Raw genomic sequence first — 21,251 nt, forward strand, 5'->3', positions numbered from 1 at the left:
CTATTGAGGCCGTACTGAAAAACTTTAAAGAATCATGCCTTATGGAATGTTCTTTCTTGGAAATCATGGCTTTCTCAAAAATAGATTTTCAGTCATAAACCGTGCTAGCCGTTTACACGACAATTTTTTCTTTGTTAGCGTAGTTAGCCGTTACAATATAGTAAACAATTAATTTCTCTTTCTTAGGCAACTTACAATTAATCTAATTATTGCGCGATTTTTGTGATTCTTATACTTGTCCATCTCGAATAGAAAAGTAGATATAAATTTTTCCATCTAACCGTACAATTAAAAGGTTCTTGTAGCGTAGAATTAAACAAGATAGATCTCTAACTTATAGGTTCTTGCATATGCTAACGTGAATTACCGTTCAGTATCGTCCGTATGGTGCAGCACTAGCTAGGGAATCATAAGCGTGAGCACTTTCATTTCCACTCTGCTATAGTTTGTCCAATGAGACGAAAGAGTAGATATAAACAAAACCTGATTGCTGTGACCGCAGCTATTGACTCCCAAGTAGTGACGCTGTATATTGGTAATTCTGATTATTGTGAATTGTGGGGAATTTTATATTAAAATTGTTGGATTTTTTCATAATTTGCGCATGTCTTGCGCTTCTCTCTCGCTTTGTTGTATATAACCACTCTTTTCTTTGCAAATGCTCAAGTTCGAAGTTTGATCAGTGTTAAAGTGGCATGTGATATTGGTGAAGAAAGGTTAGAAGTTATTACACAGACAAAAGTATTTGCTGTTAAAATTGAAATAGACTATCATATACAATGAATATTGCGGATGGAGTTGGATACACGCGATCGGAAGTATTTGTACTTGTGGCAAGAATATCGTTTATTGCGGCTTTTGGATTTTTCAGTATGAAATGGATTATGAATCAACTTGATCCTACGAACAATGCAAAGAAAAAAGCTAGAAAAAAGGTTATATATTAATCATTTAATATTTTCAAAAATTAAGTCTTACATAACCTTTGTTCTCTATATATTAGAAAGGTAATCTTAATTTTTTATATATTTTCTATGAAAAAGTGTGATTTAAATGTTCTATAGGCACAAGAACAGTTACGAAAATTGGCCAAAACTGATAACCTACTGTGGACAGTAGATATGGATCAGTTGACAGATTATGAAATGATGATAGCTAATCATATAGTAGATCCTAAAGATATTCGAGTTTCATGGGAAAATATTGCAGGCCTTGAACATGTTATACAAGAACTCAAGGAAACTGTAATACTGCCTATACAAAGAAAGGAATTATTTGAAGACTCTCAATTAACACAAGCACCAAAGGTATATGATTCTATATTGTTAAATGATTTATATATTATAATCTGTATTTTAATTTTAGGGTGTGTTGTTGCATGGGCCACCAGGTTGTGGTAAAACAATGATTGCCAAAGCAACTGCTAAAGAGACTAAAACATGTTTTATTAATTTAGATGTAAGCATTCTAACTGATAAATGGTATGGTGAAAGTCAAAAATTAACTGCAGCTGTATTTTCATTAGCTGTGAAACTTCAACCATGTATAATCTTTATTGATGAGATAGGTTAGTGAGAAAGAAGAATGTATCATAATGTATTTTGTGCTATCATCAATGTTGTAAAATATTCTGTGGATTTTTTCATAGATTCATTTTTAAGAGCACGTAATTCACAAGATCATGAAGCAACAGCAATGATGAAGGCACAATTTATGTCTCTGTGGGATGGATTAATTACAGATTCTTCTTGCACTGTTATAATAATGGGTGCTACTAACAGACCACAAGATTTAGACAGAGCTATTCTTAGACGTATGCCAGCTACTTTCCACATTGGTTTGCCAGTAAATAAAATTTATACAAATTAATAAAAAATCGTGTGTTCTTGCATATATATCACATATTCATGTATGAAATACTGCATATTTACTGCATATGTAACATACAGTTCTTATATATATAATGATATATATTTCAGAATGAGCAACAACGAATGCAACTTCTGAAACTGATCTTAGATCATGAACCAGTAGCTGAAAATATGGATATAGCAAAACTGGCGAAAATAACGGAAGGCTTTTCTGGATCAGATCTGCAAGAACTTTGCAGAAATGCGTCGATTTATCGTGTTCGAGATTATTTGCGAACTCATACACAGTTAATATTTATGTTTAATCATTACTTTAAGAATATATGTAAAAGTTAATATTAAAACGCATAATTAACTTTTTTTGTATTGCAGAGAGGCAAGTACTACCAGTACTGACGATGAGGAATATCATGATGCAGTACGACCTATAACAATGGAAGATCTTCTCACATCGTACAAAAAAATAAAAACATCTAAAATACATACGGGTACTCTTAGTGCTCTTAAATCTGATATAGACTAAACAAGATATTATAATATATCAATCTACTTTAAAATTCTTTTATTTAAAAAAAAAAGTTAGGAAAACAATTTTATAGTAATATTTCTCCTTTTCAAATATCCAAATGTGTGTAAAAAAAATGTTTGCCTTACTGCAAAATTTCATAATTGGTAAATAATTACTTACACTAAAAGGAATAGAGCGCGTGAAAGAAGAATGTATATATACATAACCATGTATATAATATAAAATTACGTTTGATAAAATTATTAACCTACATATTTCAAGACGAAAAAATTTGAGTCTAATTTAAATTATTATACTGCGTACAACACATTGTTTTAATAAGGTTTATGATACAAAGATGATGTAAAAAAGCCTATACTTTCTTCACACGCAATTTGATTAAAAGTCACTGAATTTTTCAATATTTATATTTTGCCATTTTAATTTAATTCTATTTTAATTTCTTTTTTATTAGTTAGTGAATTAAAATTAATCATACTGGTAGTTTCTAAATATGTCCGTGCATAACAGTGCATTTAAGTGTATATACGTGATTTCGATTAATATAGGAAATATTAATATGGATATATCTTCATTATTGTTATGTAAATTAATTTGTTAATTGATTGTTACTTAAATGTATAAGCTTTTGTATTTATCAGTGTACAGATAAGAATTCATAATTCTTGTTCATAAATAAGCAGATATTTCGAATATTATTATTGATCGCGTCTTCGCAATTGATAAAAACAAAATTAGCAGCGATAAAGAAATTATTATATCTAATGCACAAATAATTTAAACTTGAGATGGAGACTATAACCAAACTTAACAGTACGTGTATAGAAAAATTAACACTGTTCGAAAATAATTTTGTGTAAAAGACAATGCAAATTTATGAAATACCGAAAAGAAAGAATTATAGTTTCATATATTAAATAGTTTGTTTCTATGTATACGTATATGACATTTGGTTAAAGATTACAATAACTTTTAATCAGCATTTGTAGTACAAAGAAGAAAAAATTAATAATATTAATAAAATATGATTTTAAGTGTGAGAAATCGGCATTCATAAAATGTTTAGAGAAATAATCTTTGTAGTTTAATAGAAATATTTGATAAAAAGAAAGCATAAATATAAAAAAAAGAAGGAATAGAAAAAACGCATGCGCAAAAAAAAGGATACCGACGGAGTATTTCAGAGAAGAGCAGCAAAAGTTTCCGGGATGAAACTTCTAGGATGACAAAGCCTCTGTGAGCCTTTACCCTGTTCCTTTCTTCTTCTTTCGGTAAGATACGGCAGTAATACCGGTGAAACGCCGAGAATAGACGAGAAAGGAGAATATTTTCTTAAAAGAAAAGGTACATAAATGCTGTTATTAAGCATTGCAGGGAGAAGCGCAAGTAAACGCGATATGAACGCGTCGTTGTGAATGGCGCTTCTAGTGACAAAGGTGGCTGAGGGAGATTTTACATTTCACATAAGATGTAAACTGTGTTTAAAATGGATGTTACAAAGAAAACTTCTGTTCGTTAATTAAGTTGGACTTTTTCTTCATTTTTCCGCCTGACCTTCGTTAACGATTTAACGAAAAGATGGAGATAAAGAGGAAAGAAAAAACGACGATTCCAATCGGATCCCGGTACGATTGTCTGTAAAATCCTGCGTAACATCACGACGGTTCGTTCGCAGAGTGGACAACCATTCCGCAACAACCGCGATGCATGATCTTATGCGTTAGTGGTGAGTGTCCGTATCGCGTGTGCGTGTCTATCCATGTTGGCAAATTGAGGATGCAACATAGACATTGTGTTGTTCCTCACGGTCGTATTCATGAATATGTGCGTTTATTACATCTGTATAAATTCTTTGTCCAAAAACCACTTTATTTTCGTGATAGAATGTGGTTTGAGTTCATATTACTACTTTGACACGATGACACGATTACGCCATCAAAACGTGATTCTTCTGTGAACGGAAACTTCTGAACCAGTTTATACATTTATTGGTGTGATTAGACAAAACTTGTCGATTATAAAGCAATTAGATCAACGGATTCCACGGAGCACTCGAGAGATTTTTATCGATGCTAACTTTATTCTTTAGAAATTCACCGTAACTGGGAGTGCCGCTAGATCGTAGTTGAACATGCTCCGAAAGGACTGGAGTGAATTTTACGTTACATGCGAGAAAAGATTGTTTTTTTACTTTTCAAAAGTAATATGGTATCTCGAACGATTTCTTTAAAATCTGATGCAAGTCTCCTATAAACGATATGTGAACATTAAATTAAAGAGAAGATGGACAATGTATCGGTGAAACTGGCGTGAAAATGTACCGCGGTGTTAAGTGGCCTCTGTGATGTATTATAAACGGTGCTTAACCTAACTTTTCATCGACGCTTCTACACGGCGTTTTCTTGCGAGTAATGTTCTTTTGATAACGAACTTGTAACTAAATGACCATAAATCGCGAATGTTTATCGTTTATCATTTCTTTTCTTTCTTTTTCGCCATGTTCCAAGTGTCAGTTTTTCTTACCGCATTCATGTACGATTTTAATTTATCATAAAAAACATGAGACTATAATCGTTACCTTGTAAAACTCTGAAAATGCTTTTTATTGACTGTACTTCTGATTTTGTCAACGATTGTATGAAGATTAAGTTCACAGTATTTATGCGAGTATGTTATTAACGGTTCTATATCTACCATTTACGTTCAAATATAGGTTTCTTTTATCCTTTTTTTGTATTCTGTCATCTTGATTTTTGTATTACTTGTCAGTGTTTGTATAATGCATTTCTTAATCTTGTTCTAAAGATACGAACCAAATGTATAGATGTATATACATATGTTACATCTGTTATAATTATAATTAACGGTTTAGCACCAACATTTTGTCATTTTTCTCTAGCAATGGTCATGGGCAATCTTGTCATTTTGTTATCAAGAAGAAGTGGAGACTGAAATTATTGGAACTGAAGGAGGAGATTTAAAATTCAGTCAGCCAAGTATGTCCAACACTATCAGTAATATGAAGATGACCAACCGTATCAAGGGAATGGTGAGCAAACGTCGTAGGCGTTTCACAGAAGATGGGTTTGACCTTGATCTCACATGTATCCTTTTTTTTGCAATTATCAGCGTAATTTCTTGATATGTATTGATATTTTTGTTTCTACATTCCTTAACCATGGTGTGTTAACAACAGATATAAGAGATAACTTAATAGCAATGGGATTTCCAGCTGAAAAGTTAGAAGGAGTGTATAGGAATCACATAGATGATGTTGTTAAACTGTTGGAATCTAGGCATAAAGATCATTATAAGATTTACAATCTGTAAGCATTTCAAACACTCTTTTATGCTTATTTTTGTTTCTTTTATCAAAGGATCAAGAAATAAATTTTAAAACAATTATATCTTTCAGATGTTCAGAGAGATCTTATGATTTTAAGAAATTTAAACAAAGGGTAGCTACATATGCGTTTGATGATCATAATCCACCAATGTTGGATCAAATCAGACCATTTTGCGAAGACGTGCACGAATGGCTTTCTCGTCATCAGGAAAATGTAGCTGTCGTACACTGTAAGGCTGGTAAAGGTCGGACGGGTGTAATGGTGTGTTGTTACCTTCTTCATACTAAACAATTTCCCACTGCCACAGAAGCCCTTAATTACTATGGAAATAAAAGAACACACGATAGGTGATTATATTATCTTTTGTTCTTCTTATGTATGAACAATTGTTTTATTAGTATTGTTTATTATTCAGGAAGGGGGTAACAATACCTTCACAGAGGAGGTATGTGGATTATTATGCTACTCTTGTACAAGAAGGACTAGATTATCAACCGGTTACATTGTTGTTACGAAAAATACAATTGGATCCAGCACCTATTTTTCATGGAGGTCAAGGATGTAAGAATAATGAGCTATTGAGGATGCATTGAAAAAATTAGATGTAAAATATGATTACATACAGTTTTTGTATTTTAGATTTGCATTGCGTAATATCTGAATCTAAGAAAAAAATATTTAGCTCTGATATAGTAGAAGTACGAAAAGGAATGCACACAGTCAGCATCCCTTTAAAACACAGCATAGCATTGACAGGAGATATACGAGTGGATTTCTTTAATAGGCCAAAAATGAAGCGAAAGGTACCTATTCAGATAAAATTAATGAGATTCATAATTTCTCATAACATACTTAATCAATTCGTTCGCTCCGTACCTAGGAAAAATTGTTTCATTTTTGGTTCAATACATTCTTCGTACGAGACTACTTATCGCCGGAATACGATAATGGAGAGTTACCAGTTGAGCGTTCAACTAGGGCATTGAGTTGCGATGGTGCAACTATGGAATTACCAGTGGTTATGTCGCACATGAAACCCAGAGCCGGATCCTTAGCTAGTCTCGGACCTATGCCACCTACTCTTGTTTTAAGTATAGATAAATGGGGTCTGGATGACGCGCACAAGGATAAACATCACAAAGTGTATAGCGCTGATTTTAAAGTAAGTACATATAATTGATCACGTTTGATGAGTAAATTAATCACACACATTTGACGCGTTTTACATGTATTTATTATATTCATCCGAATTTTATTCTACGAACAATCATTTTATTCTAACTGATTTAACGTTGTTGTAGGTTAGCTTATTTATGCATCGGATGGGTGGTAATATATCGCAAACTGTATCAGCGACAACAAATAGAACAGGAGAGGGTATACAAATAGGAATGGGAGGACAAGATACCCCGAGCGAATCAAGCGAAGCGGATAGCAGTGAATGCGACACAACTGGTGATACAACGGGAGATGAAGATGGGGAATCTGGTGAGTCTTCTGCATCTCTGGTGGTGAATCACCATCCTCTTACACACAGCAGTAGCCGTACACACGTTAGTATCCACCAAAGAGCTAGTCTCAGAGAAACTGCAAAAGGTTTACTCTCGCATGGGGATAAAAGTAGAAGTAGTCATCGGCAAAGCACTGGCAATGCGAAACGTTCTTCAGCTCTCATACGTTCGGCCACGTTAGACACATAAAAAGAAGTATATATTTGTATATGTACATACACGTACATATGTATATATACATATATTTATCGTATCTTGTACTTAAACGCTGAGTTCTCTGAACTGGCATTCGAGCTTTACAATAACTTTATGTGAAACCAGATCGTGCTATTAATTTCTTTTTGTTATGCTAGCATGAAAAATTAGCATTCGATAAGTTCTTAAATGCATCGATTTTATCTAATGTCCTCTGATAATGAACAATAATATGTGTCTATAGAAAGATTTAGGTTGATCAGTTTCGAAAGATAAGAAGACTTAAAAAATACTTTGGTAGAGAATTTTTATGAAGTTAGTAGAATATCAGAATATTTCGATACTATTCCTTCGGTAAGATAACATTTATCGAATGAATGTTTAATGTTTTGTTGTAGTTCTAAAGTTATAATTAATCAAAGTTATTGATTCTACATCTGTTTAACAAAAGCTTTTGATATTGATAATATATCTGAGATAGTCGATACTAAGTAGATTCCATCGAATGTCCTGAAATAAAAGAACTGCAAATTAAGATATTGTATATTTTTGCATAGCAGATATTGTTTGCAAAATATTAAGATGTTTCAGTATTCAAGATTCAAGATTACGATCTTTTTTCTGAATAGAAATTATTGGATATTTATTATTAAAAATTATTGAAAAAAAATTAATCTCTATTATGACTACCATGTACGTTCCATCTATTTTTCATTAGATTTCCTGAAGTATTTTGTTTCGATGACTGTTTATTTTAACTGTCCGAAGTAGTAAAATTTGATGTATGTGTGTGAATATACATATGTACATACGCACACGCGCGCACGCGTGCCCACGCACATACACACAAACAAACAAATAAGAGAATTCTTAGTGTTGAAGAGAAAGTGCCGTCTTTTGCGTTTATGCAATTATGTAATCACGTACTATGTACGAAACTAGTATTTGTTTTGTAATTGTATGACAAAGCCAACTTATAGAAAATAATTGACTAATGCAATAAGTACGGGAGTAAGAAGCGCGACAATTTGTAATCGTAACATTTTACCGTTTGTACTTGTATTCGACGTGGCATTATGAAACAGATAAATAACTTAAATGTATCCTGATTGCCTTATACAATGTGATGATCGTTAACATTTTGGAAATAGCAAAACTAATTCGCATAGATTTGAGTAGAAGGATGTAGCCAAAATTTGTAAGATAACAAATGTACAGAAAATTTAATTCTTTCAATTTTGTAATAGAAATATGTTATAGATTAACAGGCTGTGCAATTTTTTAAAGTTGTAATTCTTGATATCTTGCAAACACGATTTTCATATCGATGACAAGATACATCTAATTTCAATTAAGTTATCGTGTTCTATCGAGTAAATTATCGTGTGTGAATCTTTGTTACTGCGGTACTAGGATTATATCGTGTGCAAATATTCAAAAATTATCTAATCGAATAACGTTACCTTAAGGATATTAACTTCTTTCTTTTACATAATTACATGTAATTTGAGAGAAGTGTTTTATTATTTTTTCTTTCTATTCGTTTGCTGTTTTTTAAATTATTTTTTTTTATGGGTACAAAGTTACACGAAAAATTCGCGACAATTGTACACAGAAATATTTAGCGAAACCTCGTAAAATTCAGTTTTAAAGAAGCGGTCTTAAAACTGATATTTTACGTTTGTTGAATTATAGTGCAACCATTGAAATGTCGTCCGTATCGAATATCGATTCGGAAATTGTGTATTGAGTTACAAATTTGTGGTACGAATAATAATAGTTACATACAAATTAAATATATATATGTCGTAATAAATTTACGAGAATAAGACTTGCGAAATGGCATGCAAAGAATTGCATACATTGCAAAATGAATTTGAAAACGATCTAATACTGATTTTACTAATTAATTATTTTTCTATTAGATATACATATACATAAATATATATAAATATATATTTATATATATTTATATATTATATATATAAATATATTATATATTATATATATATTTATATATATATATATTATATATAAATATAGGTTTTACAGATTTTCGTACAGCTACGCAGTCATAATTCAAGCGTATATGGATATGATTACGAAGCGGATACGTATACTGTTAGGTAGCAATAAATTGTCGATAAATAAATTAGTATTGAAAGTTGTTACTTGATACGTACACAAAGTTTCCTTATGAGACTCTATTCGCTCCGTTTTCATTTCCTACTTACCTATTACCTCTAAATTTACTCACGTCAAAATCGCAACGATCTTTCTCTATGTTCAATCACACACATTCGCGTGTTTCACTTAATTGTTATCATTAATCTCCTATTTTTCATCTGTTTGCTCATTATCAAGCGAGAGAAGTTTTCCTCACATTTCTTCTTTTCTTTTTCTTCCTGTTTTCTTTTTCTCCCGTTTCTCTTTTTTAAGTTGTAAAAAACATTGAACGTGATCAGAAATTATGAAATTTATTATTATTTAGAAAATGATCCATTTTTCTTTCGATTACTTACGCATTTGAACGTGTGATGAATTAAAATCTCTACGTACGATATGACTATGTAAAAATTCATAAGGTCGTGTTAAAGTAAAACAGAAAACTTACGAATATTTGGATGAAACTTACATGTGATTGTTGTTAATAATATGATTAGGTTATCAAGAAAAGCATAATAGAGGTGCACAAAGTTTCAAACAACATGGAATTCTGATTATGAATAGTTGATACGTATAAATAGAAAGATATCTTTGAAGCTGTTAATATCCGGCGATTTTAGACTTTTATATATATTAGTTTTGTAAATACGTAGTTCATATTATTATAATTGAACAATTCTCTAACCACACAGGGATTAGATATTCGGATGATTGTCATTCTTTGAAAATTTCATCGTTTGTCAATATGTAGTTCCTCTCTGAATTGTTCTTATAGATTGTAGTACTTGTACATGTTTAATAATTTTCATGATTAACATTATATTTATCGTGTCATGCATGAGTATGCAGAAGATAGATGAAGCCTGGCAGTTTTTAATATTTAAAATGCAAATATTCAAAATTTTATCTTGTTTTTTGGTGTATGTTTAGGAATATTATATCAAAACCTTGATTCATTGTAATTTTACACTGGTTTTTGTATCGCTGCATGTTGGTAGTTAATAATAACCATAGTTATCGGATGTCTGTAATATTTTAAATTTGTGAAATTGATACATCTCTATTACATATTCTGTAATGATTATTTTGTGATACTATTATACTTCTGATTATTAATTATATCATTGCTATATCTTTGTATGTACTCTTATTATTAATTATTACTATTTTTATCATTAGTTAATATTGTTATTATTATTATCGTTGTTGTTGTTGTTATTATTATTCTACTACTACTACTATTACTACTACTACTCCTACTACTACTACTATTACTACTACTACTACACTACTACTACTACTGCTACCACTACTACTACTACTACTACTACTACTACTACTACTACTACTACTACTACTACTACTACTACTACTACTACTACTACTACTACTACTACTACTACTACTACTACTACTACTACTACTACTACTACTACTACTACTACTACTACTACTACTACTACTACTACTACTACTACTACTACTACTACTACTACTACTACTACTACTACTACTACTACTACTACTACTACTACTACTACTACTACTACTACTACTACTACTACTACTACTACTACTACTACTACTACTACTACTACTACTACTACTACTACTACTACTACTACTACTACTACTACTACTACTACTACTACTACTACTACTACTACTACTACTACTACTACTACTACTACTACTACTACTACTACTACTACTACTACTACTACTACTACTACTACTACTACTACTACTACTACTACTACTACTACTACTACTACTACTACTACTACTACTACTACTACTACTACTACTACTACTACTACTACTGCTACTACTACTACTACTGCTACTGCTACTGCTACTGCTACCACTATTATTACTTTCACTTCTACTTCTATTACTTTGATTCATTGCCATCATCATCATCATCATTATCATCATCATCATCATCATCATCAACATCATCTACAACATCATTATTATTATTATCTTTAATACTGCAACTGCTACTGCTGTTTTATCGTTATGTTAATACCACCATCAGAGACATCATTATCATTATCATTATTTTATTACTATTACTACTACTATTACTACTACTGCTACTACTACTATCATCATCATTACTACTACTACTACCACTACGACGACCACCACCACTACAACTACTACTGTTACTACTACTACTGTTATTACTACTACCGCCACTACTACTACTGCTGCTACTACTACTGCTACTACTGCTACGACTACTGTTATTACTACTACTGCTACTGCTATTACTGCTATTACTATGACTACTGCTACTATTACTGCTACTGCTACTATTATTACTACTACTACTACTACTACTATTATTATTATTGTTAATATTTCAAACAAAATATTAGCGATTTTTAAGCGTATAAACGTATATTTATATCTCAAATGTATTCCTGTAACAAATATTTTATGGATGATGTTACACATGCATTGCAGTTTTAAATAGTACACTTTTAGAACTTTCTATATACTTACGTCTTCCGATTCTCTGTAATATGCAAACTTTACTTCAAAACTCTTACTACAAAAAATTTTGTTCATTACATACTTGCTTATGATTCCCCACCCTTTTATATTTATCTATGTACTACTTTTCCTTTCTATTTATAAAAAATAAAATATGTACATCGTTTGTAACGCTTTCTCCTTGTAGTTCCTTATTTACGGGAGGATTATGAAGCGCTTGGCTCATTGATTGGACTCAAACATTGTACGTATCCGAAGCACATTCTAAACTAATAATTTGGCAGAAGAGTGTAACATACTTGATCTTCATGAGACCGTATTTGAATATGGATATACAAATTCCTTTGCCTTTTAATGTATGCCGCTGTAACGACGAATAGTATTTTATATAATAATTATACGTCATTTTCCTTTGCATAGCGTCAAATATTTGTTGCACAAGACAGAAATGTAGCATTTTTGCATTGGCAACGTATCATGCGAATGTATCAGAATGTGCTTCTGCCAAATACAAAATTTGAGCTTTATAGATCACGTTATGCCTGTACAGCATTCAAAATTGTATCAAATGTCGATCATGAAAATTTCTCCATTTGGTTTGCTCCGTAGAAGTTATCTTGTTATCTTGCATGTTATTTTTTCTTCCGTTTACATGATCTTTAAGAGCGTTTTGATCTTGGGAGAATGCTATATAGTATTTTAATGTGATTTAATGGATACAGCTTTGTAATTTCCCCTTTTCTTTCGCATGTCCGAATATGATGCTACGTGCTGTTGTCTCGTTATCACGCGTTAAATCTTTTTTATAAATTTAATACGGTGTGGGTACGTGTGTTGGGTGATCTGTTCGATCGTTAATCACTAACACGTTCACTCTATCGCGCGCGTTTATTGTCGATAAAAGACGATGAGAAACGTGAATCTTTGGAAGAATGTGCGTGCGAACAAAAAGAATAAAAAGGAAGAAAGGAAGAAAGAGAGAGTGGGAGTGAGAGAGAAATTTACTTGAAAAGGAATGTGGATAAGAGAAGAAGAAGAGAAATATATAGATATTTGGTAGTGAGCTCACTTTGTCCTCCACCGCACCGCACCGTATTTAGATATAGATTCGATCTAAGAATTGAAATACACAATATTGACCAACTGCCTCTCTATATGTCTGTTCACCCTTAGTGGACATGGACCAGCGTGTTGGACGATACCGCCTTCTATCAGACGGAGGAATGATAGATGTTTTGTGAGTTCATCGCCAGTCATCCCTCTACACTCTTCGACATTGCTGTCTCTCGCATATTCACATGCGGACATTAGAAATTCGACTATCATCTTTATTATCGAAGATGTACGCTCGATTGGAATGTTACGCTCGAACAAACGATCGTGTCTTTTTAACGACATGTAAAGTGTTGTTAGACGACGCATATTAGTTCCAACAAGCCAAAGAAAACGTTTATATCAGTACCGAAATTTTCTTTCGTATCTCGAAGATTCGTGTCTCAAAAATATGTCGCTTTCTTTCTTTCTTAACTTCTTTGACGAATGCGCATCAGTTTGGCTCGTGCTACACACATATTCTTTCTTTTCGTTGAATATGTTTGATCGTAGAGTTCCATTGGAATTTATTTACAAACGCCAAGCATAAATATAAACGAATGTTTTTTTAAATCATGTATTTTATATTTATTATCAACGAGCTGGAAGTTCTCTGAACAAACTCTGAAAGGTAGAAGTAAAAGGAAGAAGAAAATGAAAAAGAAGAGCGGAAAGGCTAAACGTTATAAAAAGAGAGAATCAATGTAAATGGTAAAGAGAAGTTCCATGCTCGGCATATTAAAGATACATAATGCGGCTTGTATAACGCTTATCTCGTTTTGTCGGTGAAACTGCGCATTCTCGCGAATACGAGACAATGGCTGGTGTTTGAAGAAATAGCTGCGTCGGTCTTATAGGCTGAGAAAGAAAGTGTGTTTATATAGATTATGAATCCAGATGGGAGAATAATGCTGTAAAAAAAAGCAAGATTATTTTCGTAACGTTAATAAATTGTAAGTCAATAAATACAGCAACAAGAATGGTAAGGACAAGAAGAACATCAGCATCACCAATATTCACGAGAACTCTAACATCGGTAACCACAACGCCGAGGATGTCGCCTGCTCTTCGTTCGATAACGACGACGTTTATCGTACTTGTGTATTAACTTTGTTTTCCTCTGTAAAGACGATCCAATCGATACACGTTGTATCACCGCATTAGCTAAACACGTAACTTTATGTTTTTCTATTGCAATCGGTATAATTTATCAAAACTTGTTTCACTATGACAAATCTACCGAAAGGAATATGTATATCGAATGATCTAATCTGACGAATTTTGCGATCACAGATACTTATGTATATGCGCAAAAGAGAATAAAAATGAGGAAAAGAGCGTAACAAAAGGAAAATAGACGAGCGATGTAGAATGTATCGTGCGTGAGTCGTCTAAGTATTACATAGTGATGAAAAATCTGGCCGTGCGATGTTTCACTTCGACTCGTGATCACGGCGCGCATAAACATTTTTGCTTTTACCTAAGCTAAGGGTATTTGTGAAAAATTTGCGAATTGCGCCGTGAAAAGTAGAATTGTATAAACGAATCTATTCGATGTAGGGTTCGCAGTTTTTATTCTTTTCGAAAGTAGAAGGCGATACGACGTTAATCGATAAATCGTTACGACGATATCGTCGAATAGATTCTACACCGACTCATCGGATGTTCTACGAATGTTTCTGATCGCTGTTCGTTTACATGGTCTCGAGAAAAAGCAAAATTGAGAGAAAAGAAAGATAGAAAAGCCATAGATGTCGGACTCGGAAGCTATGCGGTTCTGCTCTGTGTTACGGCTAAAAAAAAGATCACGTTGTAACGTTACGATGTTCGCGATGCGTTTAAAAAGTCGGTGCACGCCTGCGACCGTAGTAACGTTCGATGTAGATCGAAATTTTTCGCGAAATTTTGTTCGAATGAAAGGTATGGTTGTTTCCTTAGCACTCGCACAATACGCGAATTCTTTAAGCTTTTGGATGAGAAACGTCCATTTGATCGAATATGCAAAGGATACAAATGAATTTAGAGAACGCAACAAGAATCGTTTCTGACGCCGTCCTTTCCTAACTCATAGCTTGTACGTTGCGATACGATAGTTCGTAACTCGATGCAATTAAAAACGATGATGGCAAATAGAGTCGCGTCATGCATCGTTCTAACTGGCATTTCTTCTAATTTCGCTGTTATTGTATCTTCATTTTGTTCGTTTGTACATGCATCCATGAACGAACTTTTCGATTATGTATACGCTCAGACCGATACGCAGACCGGACAAGTCGCACGCGCGCTACGCAAGAAAATTCAAAATCGACCGAGTCCGTATGTGCAACAAGAGATGATATTGCAAAAACTTATTCCTTTTAACGAAACGTATTAGTATGTTGAAATTTCGCGTGTTTACATCAACGCTTCCTCTCTTTTGCTAACTTGCCGAGTTGATCGTTCGCATAGATTTTAGCCACGAGCCTTAGACAAGGTTACGAATACGAATAGGAATACGCGCGCACGGTTAAGTCAAAAAAATGCGGTCGTTCGTTATCGTTCGCTGGTGCATCTTTCCGTTCGTTGATATAAGTACCGTAAACTTATGAAATTTGCATAAAATTAGTTATGGCACGATAAATACGTTGATACGCGATTCACGTATGTCGAAGAGAATGCATCGAGAAAAAAAGCTCATTCTCGTTTTTCCAATAAATTCTGATCCCGCGTCTCAGAATCTATCTTTATTTCTATGTTTGGTTTTCTTTTTGTCATCGAAATTAAATTTGATGGTTGATAAAATGGAAGAGAGGAAGGGAGGGAGGAGAGAAAAGGAGGAGGGAGAGAAAGAGAGAGAGAGAGAGAGAGAGAAAGAGAATGCGTGCGTGTGTGCGTGCAATGATCGAAAACAGCACAAGAGCGAATGAAATACTTATTCGTGTTATCAGGTAGCGAGTTTTGGATTACCTCGAACGAATTAGTAAATTTACCTCGCTCGAACTATTTTAATCGCATCTGTAGTTCACTGAACTAACGTCGACTCGCTAGCAATCGTTGCGATACCTCAGTTTTTTACCCTCTAAAAGTAACGAAGAAGGTAAACTTACTAAATACGTTTTTACGTACCAATAATTATGGCATACGTATGTACCATATTGTTACTTCTTGTAACGTACACGCTTCTCGGACATATTTTTTCTCATACGAAGCTCATGAATATCGTTTTATAAGTGATATCTCTTAAAACTAACTTTTATATGATTCATGCGGAATGTTCAAAATATAAATAAGATGCATTATTTTTTTCTGTGATATTATATACGAATACAACTCTCCACATATCGTCCCCTCCAACATTTTCGATCATTAAAAAAAAAAAAAAAAAAAAAAAAAAACAGGGTAAGAGAAAAAAGATAGACGACACAAATTGGTATAAATTAAAGTGAAATCAAATGGTATATACGTATCTGTCGTGAACGTATATTCCATCGGAGCGTATAAAAACGTAATACCGTAGAGCGACATAAACTATTCTTGAAATGCATTTCGTAGCTACGATATAACGTAACACCGTAGTCGGATTCCAACGAGAGAAACGATTAGAATTTCGAATCTTCCGTTGGTGTTTAACGCGATACGATTTTTACACGGTTGTTAAAATAGGGTTTATGGCGTTGGTGAAAAGCGCGAGCAGGGACGCGTGGGTGTGCTTCCGCGCTCGCCCATCGACACACCAAACGAGATTACTTTATAGCTATAATCTGTCGTGTTCCGGGCCCATTGTTCCTCGGTGTACGATGCAGGTATGCGCCGGTAGATTATACAATCTCATTCACGTGTACGCCAATGTATTTTTAAACGTTAAGGACGCAATTAAACAACAACACGTTGTTCCTCTCTATTTTGTTCGTTTCATTTTTCCGTATCTCTTTTACTTTTCTTTCTTCTTCCTTCTCGAACTTTTCTAAACGTAGTGCGAGTTTACTGTTTTAACGATGATTTTTGTTTGTTCTTATGAAATACGCTAGGAAACAACCTGCATAAAGTAGGAAACGGAGAAAACCGAGATCCTTGCCACTCGCATTCGCAGAAATTTAAATTCTTTTATACAGGTACGCATTTGCTCGACGCGATTTTGCGTTTTGCGTTTCGTTAACTATGTACATGTATGCTAACAAGTCAACTTTCCACGTAATTCACATTGACTCTGCTTACAGGGGAGTCGACCTATTTGTGACTTTGAAACTGTAGACCGATCCGATGGAGACCGATCAGAACTAAACTCTACTCTCAAAAAACGGTCCACTTCACTGCGACTCATCGTTTGCTCACGAACGAATTGATCAGTCGATACCAACGAGTTCTGCCTGTGCCTGCCAGTTCATCGCTATACATATATATTCGTATTCTTCTTAATAGCTGGTAGAATTTCAAAAAAATTGCGTTTCTTTCTTTTTCTCGTTCTCTCTCTCTCTCTCTCTTTTTCTGTCTAATCACCTTTACCATGTGTAAGATAGTTCTCTTCGCTTACACGGCATTTTTTGGAAAAGAAAAAAATGTGATCATTTCCCAGCGAATCGCTGTATGGAAGACTGCGTGAAAAAAAAGACGCGTTTCTTAACTCGGACGATTAACACCTTCTAATTTATACTTTCGACGACCGATCGTACCGTTGATCGATTTTAATTTGTAGATACTCGTTTCTCGTATATTTTATATCGACGACAATATGTAATTAGCTAGAAAGAAATATATTTTATACTCGCGTTGACCGCAAGGTTCGTCGTTCGATATTTTTACGCATATTGACGATCATTGTTTTAAGGCAATGAATTTGTCACCTTCTTCTTTTCGTGATTTTATTCAAACGATAATTTTGGTTTCGCAAGCTTTTCTTTCTCTCAGACGTTCAATGAACCGAATCGGTAAGCACATCCAGTGTTCTATATTTTTTATCGTCGAGATAATTCCATTCTTTAATTTATTGTACTCGCCGAGCATAGTAATCGTACGTAGATTTAGAAGTTATACGAATTATTATGAAACGAACGTTTTGTAAACTTTTGGCGATGCGTCAGCGATGAAAATCAAAGGATGTTATTCCATGAAATCTGTAATTTAAGAGCGTCGTAAATCGATTGTCGTTAAGCATGATTGGTTCCTCTTCGTTACGTTTAAAGTTCATGGAAAGTTTCAGATGCGAGAAAATGCGAACCATTTATCGAATACGTATTCTATACTACCGGAAGCTTTACTGGGGCCAAGAAGTATGTTCGTAAGTTTCCGTGGATCGTATAAAAGTTGTAAATGTAGTTAACTATATAGTAAGTTGTATTTATAGAAATTTCAATATTCTCAAGACACAAAGTACAAAGTAATATGACCGGATCTCAAACGTTTCGAAATAATCGCGTTTGCTTTTTAAGAATGCGTATACTTAAGATGCTAAGATTTGTATAATCGTTCTTAAGCAATTAGACGAAAATTTAGAAGCTCTCGGCTAATTGTGCCGGTGAATGATTGATATATTGTTAAGCGACCCACACGCGTAAGTAGACATAAAGCATTGATATTCTCGGTGACCATCGATTCGACACTGGACTTTATTTCAAACATGTTGTATATTGGTTTGCGTTACAAAATATTCCAAATAGGACGCGAATGAATAAAGGTATTTACACGTAATACGGTGTACATTGTTAGAAACATCGTGATATTCGATTCTAAATCATAAGTCAGGGTGTGAGAGAAATGCCCGATAATTTCGATATCATTCGCGCGTTAACTAATTCGTTGCGTGATTATATTTACATGTAATTGAAGAGAATTGGAATATTCGGTAGCGCGCTGTATTCGAACTACGCTATAACACAATATGTAAAACAAATTATCGTACAATACAAAGGTACAAGTTTTCTTCACGTGATACCGAATCTTTTAACGGAAGAGATGTGGTGATCTGGTTGCCAACGTTCTGGCAACGTGTGGTGTATTTGATCATTACAATATGTAAAGAAAGGATCTGAAACGATCATCGATGGCGGACCGTTTTACCTTCCTCTACCACGTCCTCGAGTGAAACCGCCTCTACCTCGACCGGCGACTTTTCCCTTTGGCGGTGGAGACTTTGGTCTGAGAGCTTCGATACGTTCTGTACAACCAGTGGTGATTTGACCGTTGGCAAAGTAACTAGTATAGAGGTCTGCGTTAAAATTCGTGTTGGTTAGCTCAGGGCCTACAGTAAGCCAGCCTGGTCGAATAGTACTGTCTCGACCGAACAAATGCAGTCTATGTAAAGTGCGAAAAATATTGTCGATTAGCTGAGTGAGTTGAACGCCCTGATACGTATGTACATGCTTTCCTCGCTTACCGTCGTCTGCCGAGACAGAAGTGTTCGATTATATGAAAAATCTCGACAGGCTTTTCTATAGAACCATATTCGGGCTCCTCCGAAATGATCAAATCAATATCGACGTTTGCATGAATGAAATCTCCATCCGTGGATCGTCTGACGGTCCCCTTGATACCCATTAGGCAGTGCTCTTTGGTTCTCTGAAGTACGGCCTTGCTATCTAGGTTTTTACTGTGCCCCGGGTTATTAATGTTGGTGCGAATCCAGCATATGTCTTCGCATCGTCTAAAGCCCCATTTTCGAAGACAGAAACGTCCCATATCTAGTCCATCGCTACTGCCACACCACAGAAACACGAAGCTCCGATTGGCCGCCACTTCGCCGATATCCAATTCCATTATCTACGAATATAGATTGTTTTTAATAAAGGCGTTACGAGTAGAGAAGAGGTACGTTGTATAATCTCTACTCACCTGATCCCAATTCCAAAGTTGCACGTTCGTAGCGCCGCAGGTGCGTTGGTACTCTTCCAAAGGGGGTTCGATCAAAATTACATCGAACTTGCAATTCAGTTCCTTCAAATTGTACGTAAGCAGGTCAGTTTTTAGGTACATGGGAGGTGTTGCGGTTTCAGCGATTAAATCATCTTTCAACTTGATCAGCTCCCGCAGTTTCGGGTATTCCTCGAATCTGTCCGCCAGACCCACGTCCCTAATGAAATTTTGTGGTCGCTGACCCGTATCAATGAAATGTTGACAGTAGTCATTATGCGGATTCGACGATTGTGTTCCCTTAAAAAATAAATCTGTAGTCGAAAGTGGAAACAGATAGTTGCTTGGTTATGAATACAAACTCGCCTACCTTTAAAAATGTTGACGAGTCTTTGTAAACGATTTCGTCGGTCGGACCTGTCTCACCTTTTAAATCTTTCACTCCGTTCTCCGATTTCTCTGATACCGATTTCAATTTTTTCTTCTGCGTATCGTCGACATCCGTTCCAAGAATTTGCCGCAACTCGTCTACGCTCGAAACACCTAACTACATAGAAGAAACGAATTCATACCATTCACAAACTCTTACTTGCGATCATAACCTCAACGTCATGAAATCACGTTTGAGTAGTCCTCACCGTCTGAGCGAGCAACTTCTTGCGTTTTTGCGAACGTTCGCGTAGCGTCTGAAGCATTTTCTGCTAAATCCTTTGGAACTGGCCGCAAAATAATATCTATCGTACATTTCCGTTTATACTTATTCTGTTCATTTCCTCGGTTCGAAAGGGAGAACAAGCAGAACAACTATAAATGTAATTTGTTACTTTCCTTTTATCTTATAATTCAGTGATCGAATTTAAGAGAAAGTTGGCGAAATTTAACGTATGTACAGTCAATGATAATCCGCTGCTTCCTAACCCAACACTCCAAAAGATCTGAAAACAAAACGTACACGCACGCCATCTTGTAGCCAAATGAATTTTCATTTTTCTTCATGTATCGCGCTAAGACAGCGCGTAAACGATGAACGACCTCTCGTGGAAAACCGTGTAACAAACGACAAGCCTGCTTTGCGTCCGAGCAACGTTCGAAGTTGCTATCACGCACGAAGAAAATGACGTTTTTACTTTTTCAAAAAAAAATATGGTTGCAAACATATAACGCCAAGCGAATCGAAAAGGCTTTCTCTGGGCTCGTTCTTGCGTTATACTGT

The 21,251-nt window shown here is 34.5% G+C and overlaps 3 protein-coding genes across 9 annotated transcripts; 2 read left to right on the forward strand and 1 right to left on the reverse strand.

Annotated features, from left to right (window-relative positions):
• The first annotated feature begins 387 nt into the window (after window positions 1-387).
• On the forward strand, window positions 388-3,376 carry LOC100740695 (ATPase family AAA domain-containing protein 1-B). The gene is made up of 6 exons (XM_012394711.3): window positions 388-935; window positions 1,065-1,307; window positions 1,366-1,567; window positions 1,649-1,845; window positions 1,980-2,158; window positions 2,244-3,376. The coding sequence occupies exons 1-6, from the start codon at window positions 780-782 to the stop codon at window positions 2,392-2,394; spliced, it is 1,128 nt and encodes a 375-aa protein (XP_012250134.1). The 5' UTR covers window positions 388-779; the 3' UTR covers window positions 2,395-3,376.
• Window positions 3,377-3,513: 137 nt separating this feature from the next.
• Window positions 3,514-19,087, forward strand: LOC100743534 (phosphatidylinositol 3,4,5-trisphosphate 3-phosphatase and dual-specificity protein phosphatase PTEN). 5 transcript variants are annotated; one of them, XM_033318462.1, is made up of 10 exons: window positions 3,518-5,067; window positions 5,300-5,504; window positions 5,597-5,726; window positions 5,816-6,094; window positions 6,163-6,308; window positions 6,387-6,550; window positions 6,628-6,909; window positions 7,049-7,235; window positions 17,224-17,307; window positions 17,413-19,087. In XM_033318462.1, exons 1-10 carry the CDS (start codon window positions 4,996-4,998, stop codon window positions 17,430-17,432), a joined length of 1,569 nt encoding a protein of 522 aa, XP_033174353.1. In that variant the 5' UTR covers window positions 3,518-4,995; the 3' UTR covers window positions 17,433-19,087. The 5 variants fall into 5 exon arrangements, with proteins under 5 accessions (XP_012250131.1, XP_012250132.1, XP_012250129.1 ...); XM_012394708.3 differs by lacking the exons at window positions 17,224-17,307; window positions 17,413-19,087 and having other exon boundaries at window positions 3,514-4,126; window positions 7,049-8,718; XM_012394709.3 differs by lacking the exons at window positions 17,224-17,307; window positions 17,413-19,087 and having other exon boundaries at window positions 3,514-3,744; window positions 7,049-8,718.
• LOC100743733 (N6-adenosine-methyltransferase non-catalytic subunit) lies at window positions 18,775-21,019 on the reverse strand. Of its 3 annotated transcripts, none has more exons than XM_003486127.4 (6): window positions 20,859-21,019; window positions 20,677-20,760; window positions 20,409-20,585; window positions 20,021-20,338; window positions 19,566-19,948; window positions 18,775-19,483 (listed from the first exon to the last, which is right to left on the reverse strand). In XM_003486127.4, the coding sequence occupies exons 2-6, from the start codon at window positions 20,731-20,733 to the stop codon at window positions 19,246-19,248; spliced, it is 1,173 nt and encodes a 390-aa protein (XP_003486175.1). In that variant the 5' UTR covers window positions 20,734-20,760; window positions 20,859-21,019; the 3' UTR covers window positions 18,775-19,245. The 3 variants fall into 3 exon arrangements, with proteins under 3 accessions (XP_003486175.1, XP_033174357.1, XP_012250133.1); XM_033318466.1 differs by having other exon boundaries at window positions 20,677-20,756; window positions 20,860-21,018; XM_012394710.3 differs by having other exon boundaries at window positions 20,677-20,756; window positions 20,852-21,018.
• Window positions 21,020-21,251: the final 232 nt, after the last annotated feature.

Source organism: Bombus impatiens, unplaced genomic scaffold (genome assembly GCF_000188095.3).
Source record: "Bombus impatiens unplaced genomic scaffold, BIMP_2.2 scf_0099, whole genome shotgun sequence".
Lineage (NCBI taxonomy): Eukaryota > Metazoa > Arthropoda > Insecta > Hymenoptera > Apidae > Bombus > Bombus impatiens.

Bases quoted from the DNA above. Each gene is read 5' to 3' on its own strand.
- LOC100740695 (XM_012394711.3), top strand. From the start codon at position 780: ATGAATATTGCGGATGGAGTTGGATACACGCGATCGGAAGTATTTGTA. The intron at 1,308-1,365 runs GTATATGATTCT...TTTTAATTTTAG, and splicing joins AATTAACACAAGCACCAAAG to GGTGTGTTGTTGCATGGGCC. The intron at 1,568-1,648 runs GTTAGTGAGAAA...ATTTTTTCATAG, and splicing joins AATCTTTATTGATGAGATAG to ATTCATTTTTAAGAGCACGT.
- LOC100743534 (XM_033318461.1), top strand. From the start codon at position 4,996: ATGCTTTTTATTGACTGTACTTCTGATTTTGTCAACGATTGTATGAAG. The intron at 6,551-6,627 runs GTACCTATTCAG...CTCCGTACCTAG, and splicing joins GGCCAAAAATGAAGCGAAAG to GAAAAATTGTTTCATTTTTG. The intron at 6,910-7,048 runs GTAAGTACATAT...ACGTTGTTGTAG, and splicing joins TGTATAGCGCTGATTTTAAA to GTTAGCTTATTTATGCATCG.
- LOC100743733 (XM_003486127.4), bottom strand. From the start codon at position 20,733: ATGCTTCAGACGCTACGCGAACGTTCGCAAAAACGCAAGAAGTTGCTC. The intron at 20,586-20,676 runs GTGAGGACTACT...TCTTCTATGTAG, and splicing joins AGAAGTTGCTCGCTCAGACG to TTAGGTGTTTCGAGCGTAGA. The intron at 19,484-19,565 runs GTAAGCGAGGAA...CACTTTACATAG, and splicing joins TTCTGTCTCGGCAGACGACG to ACTGCATTTGTTCGGTCGAG.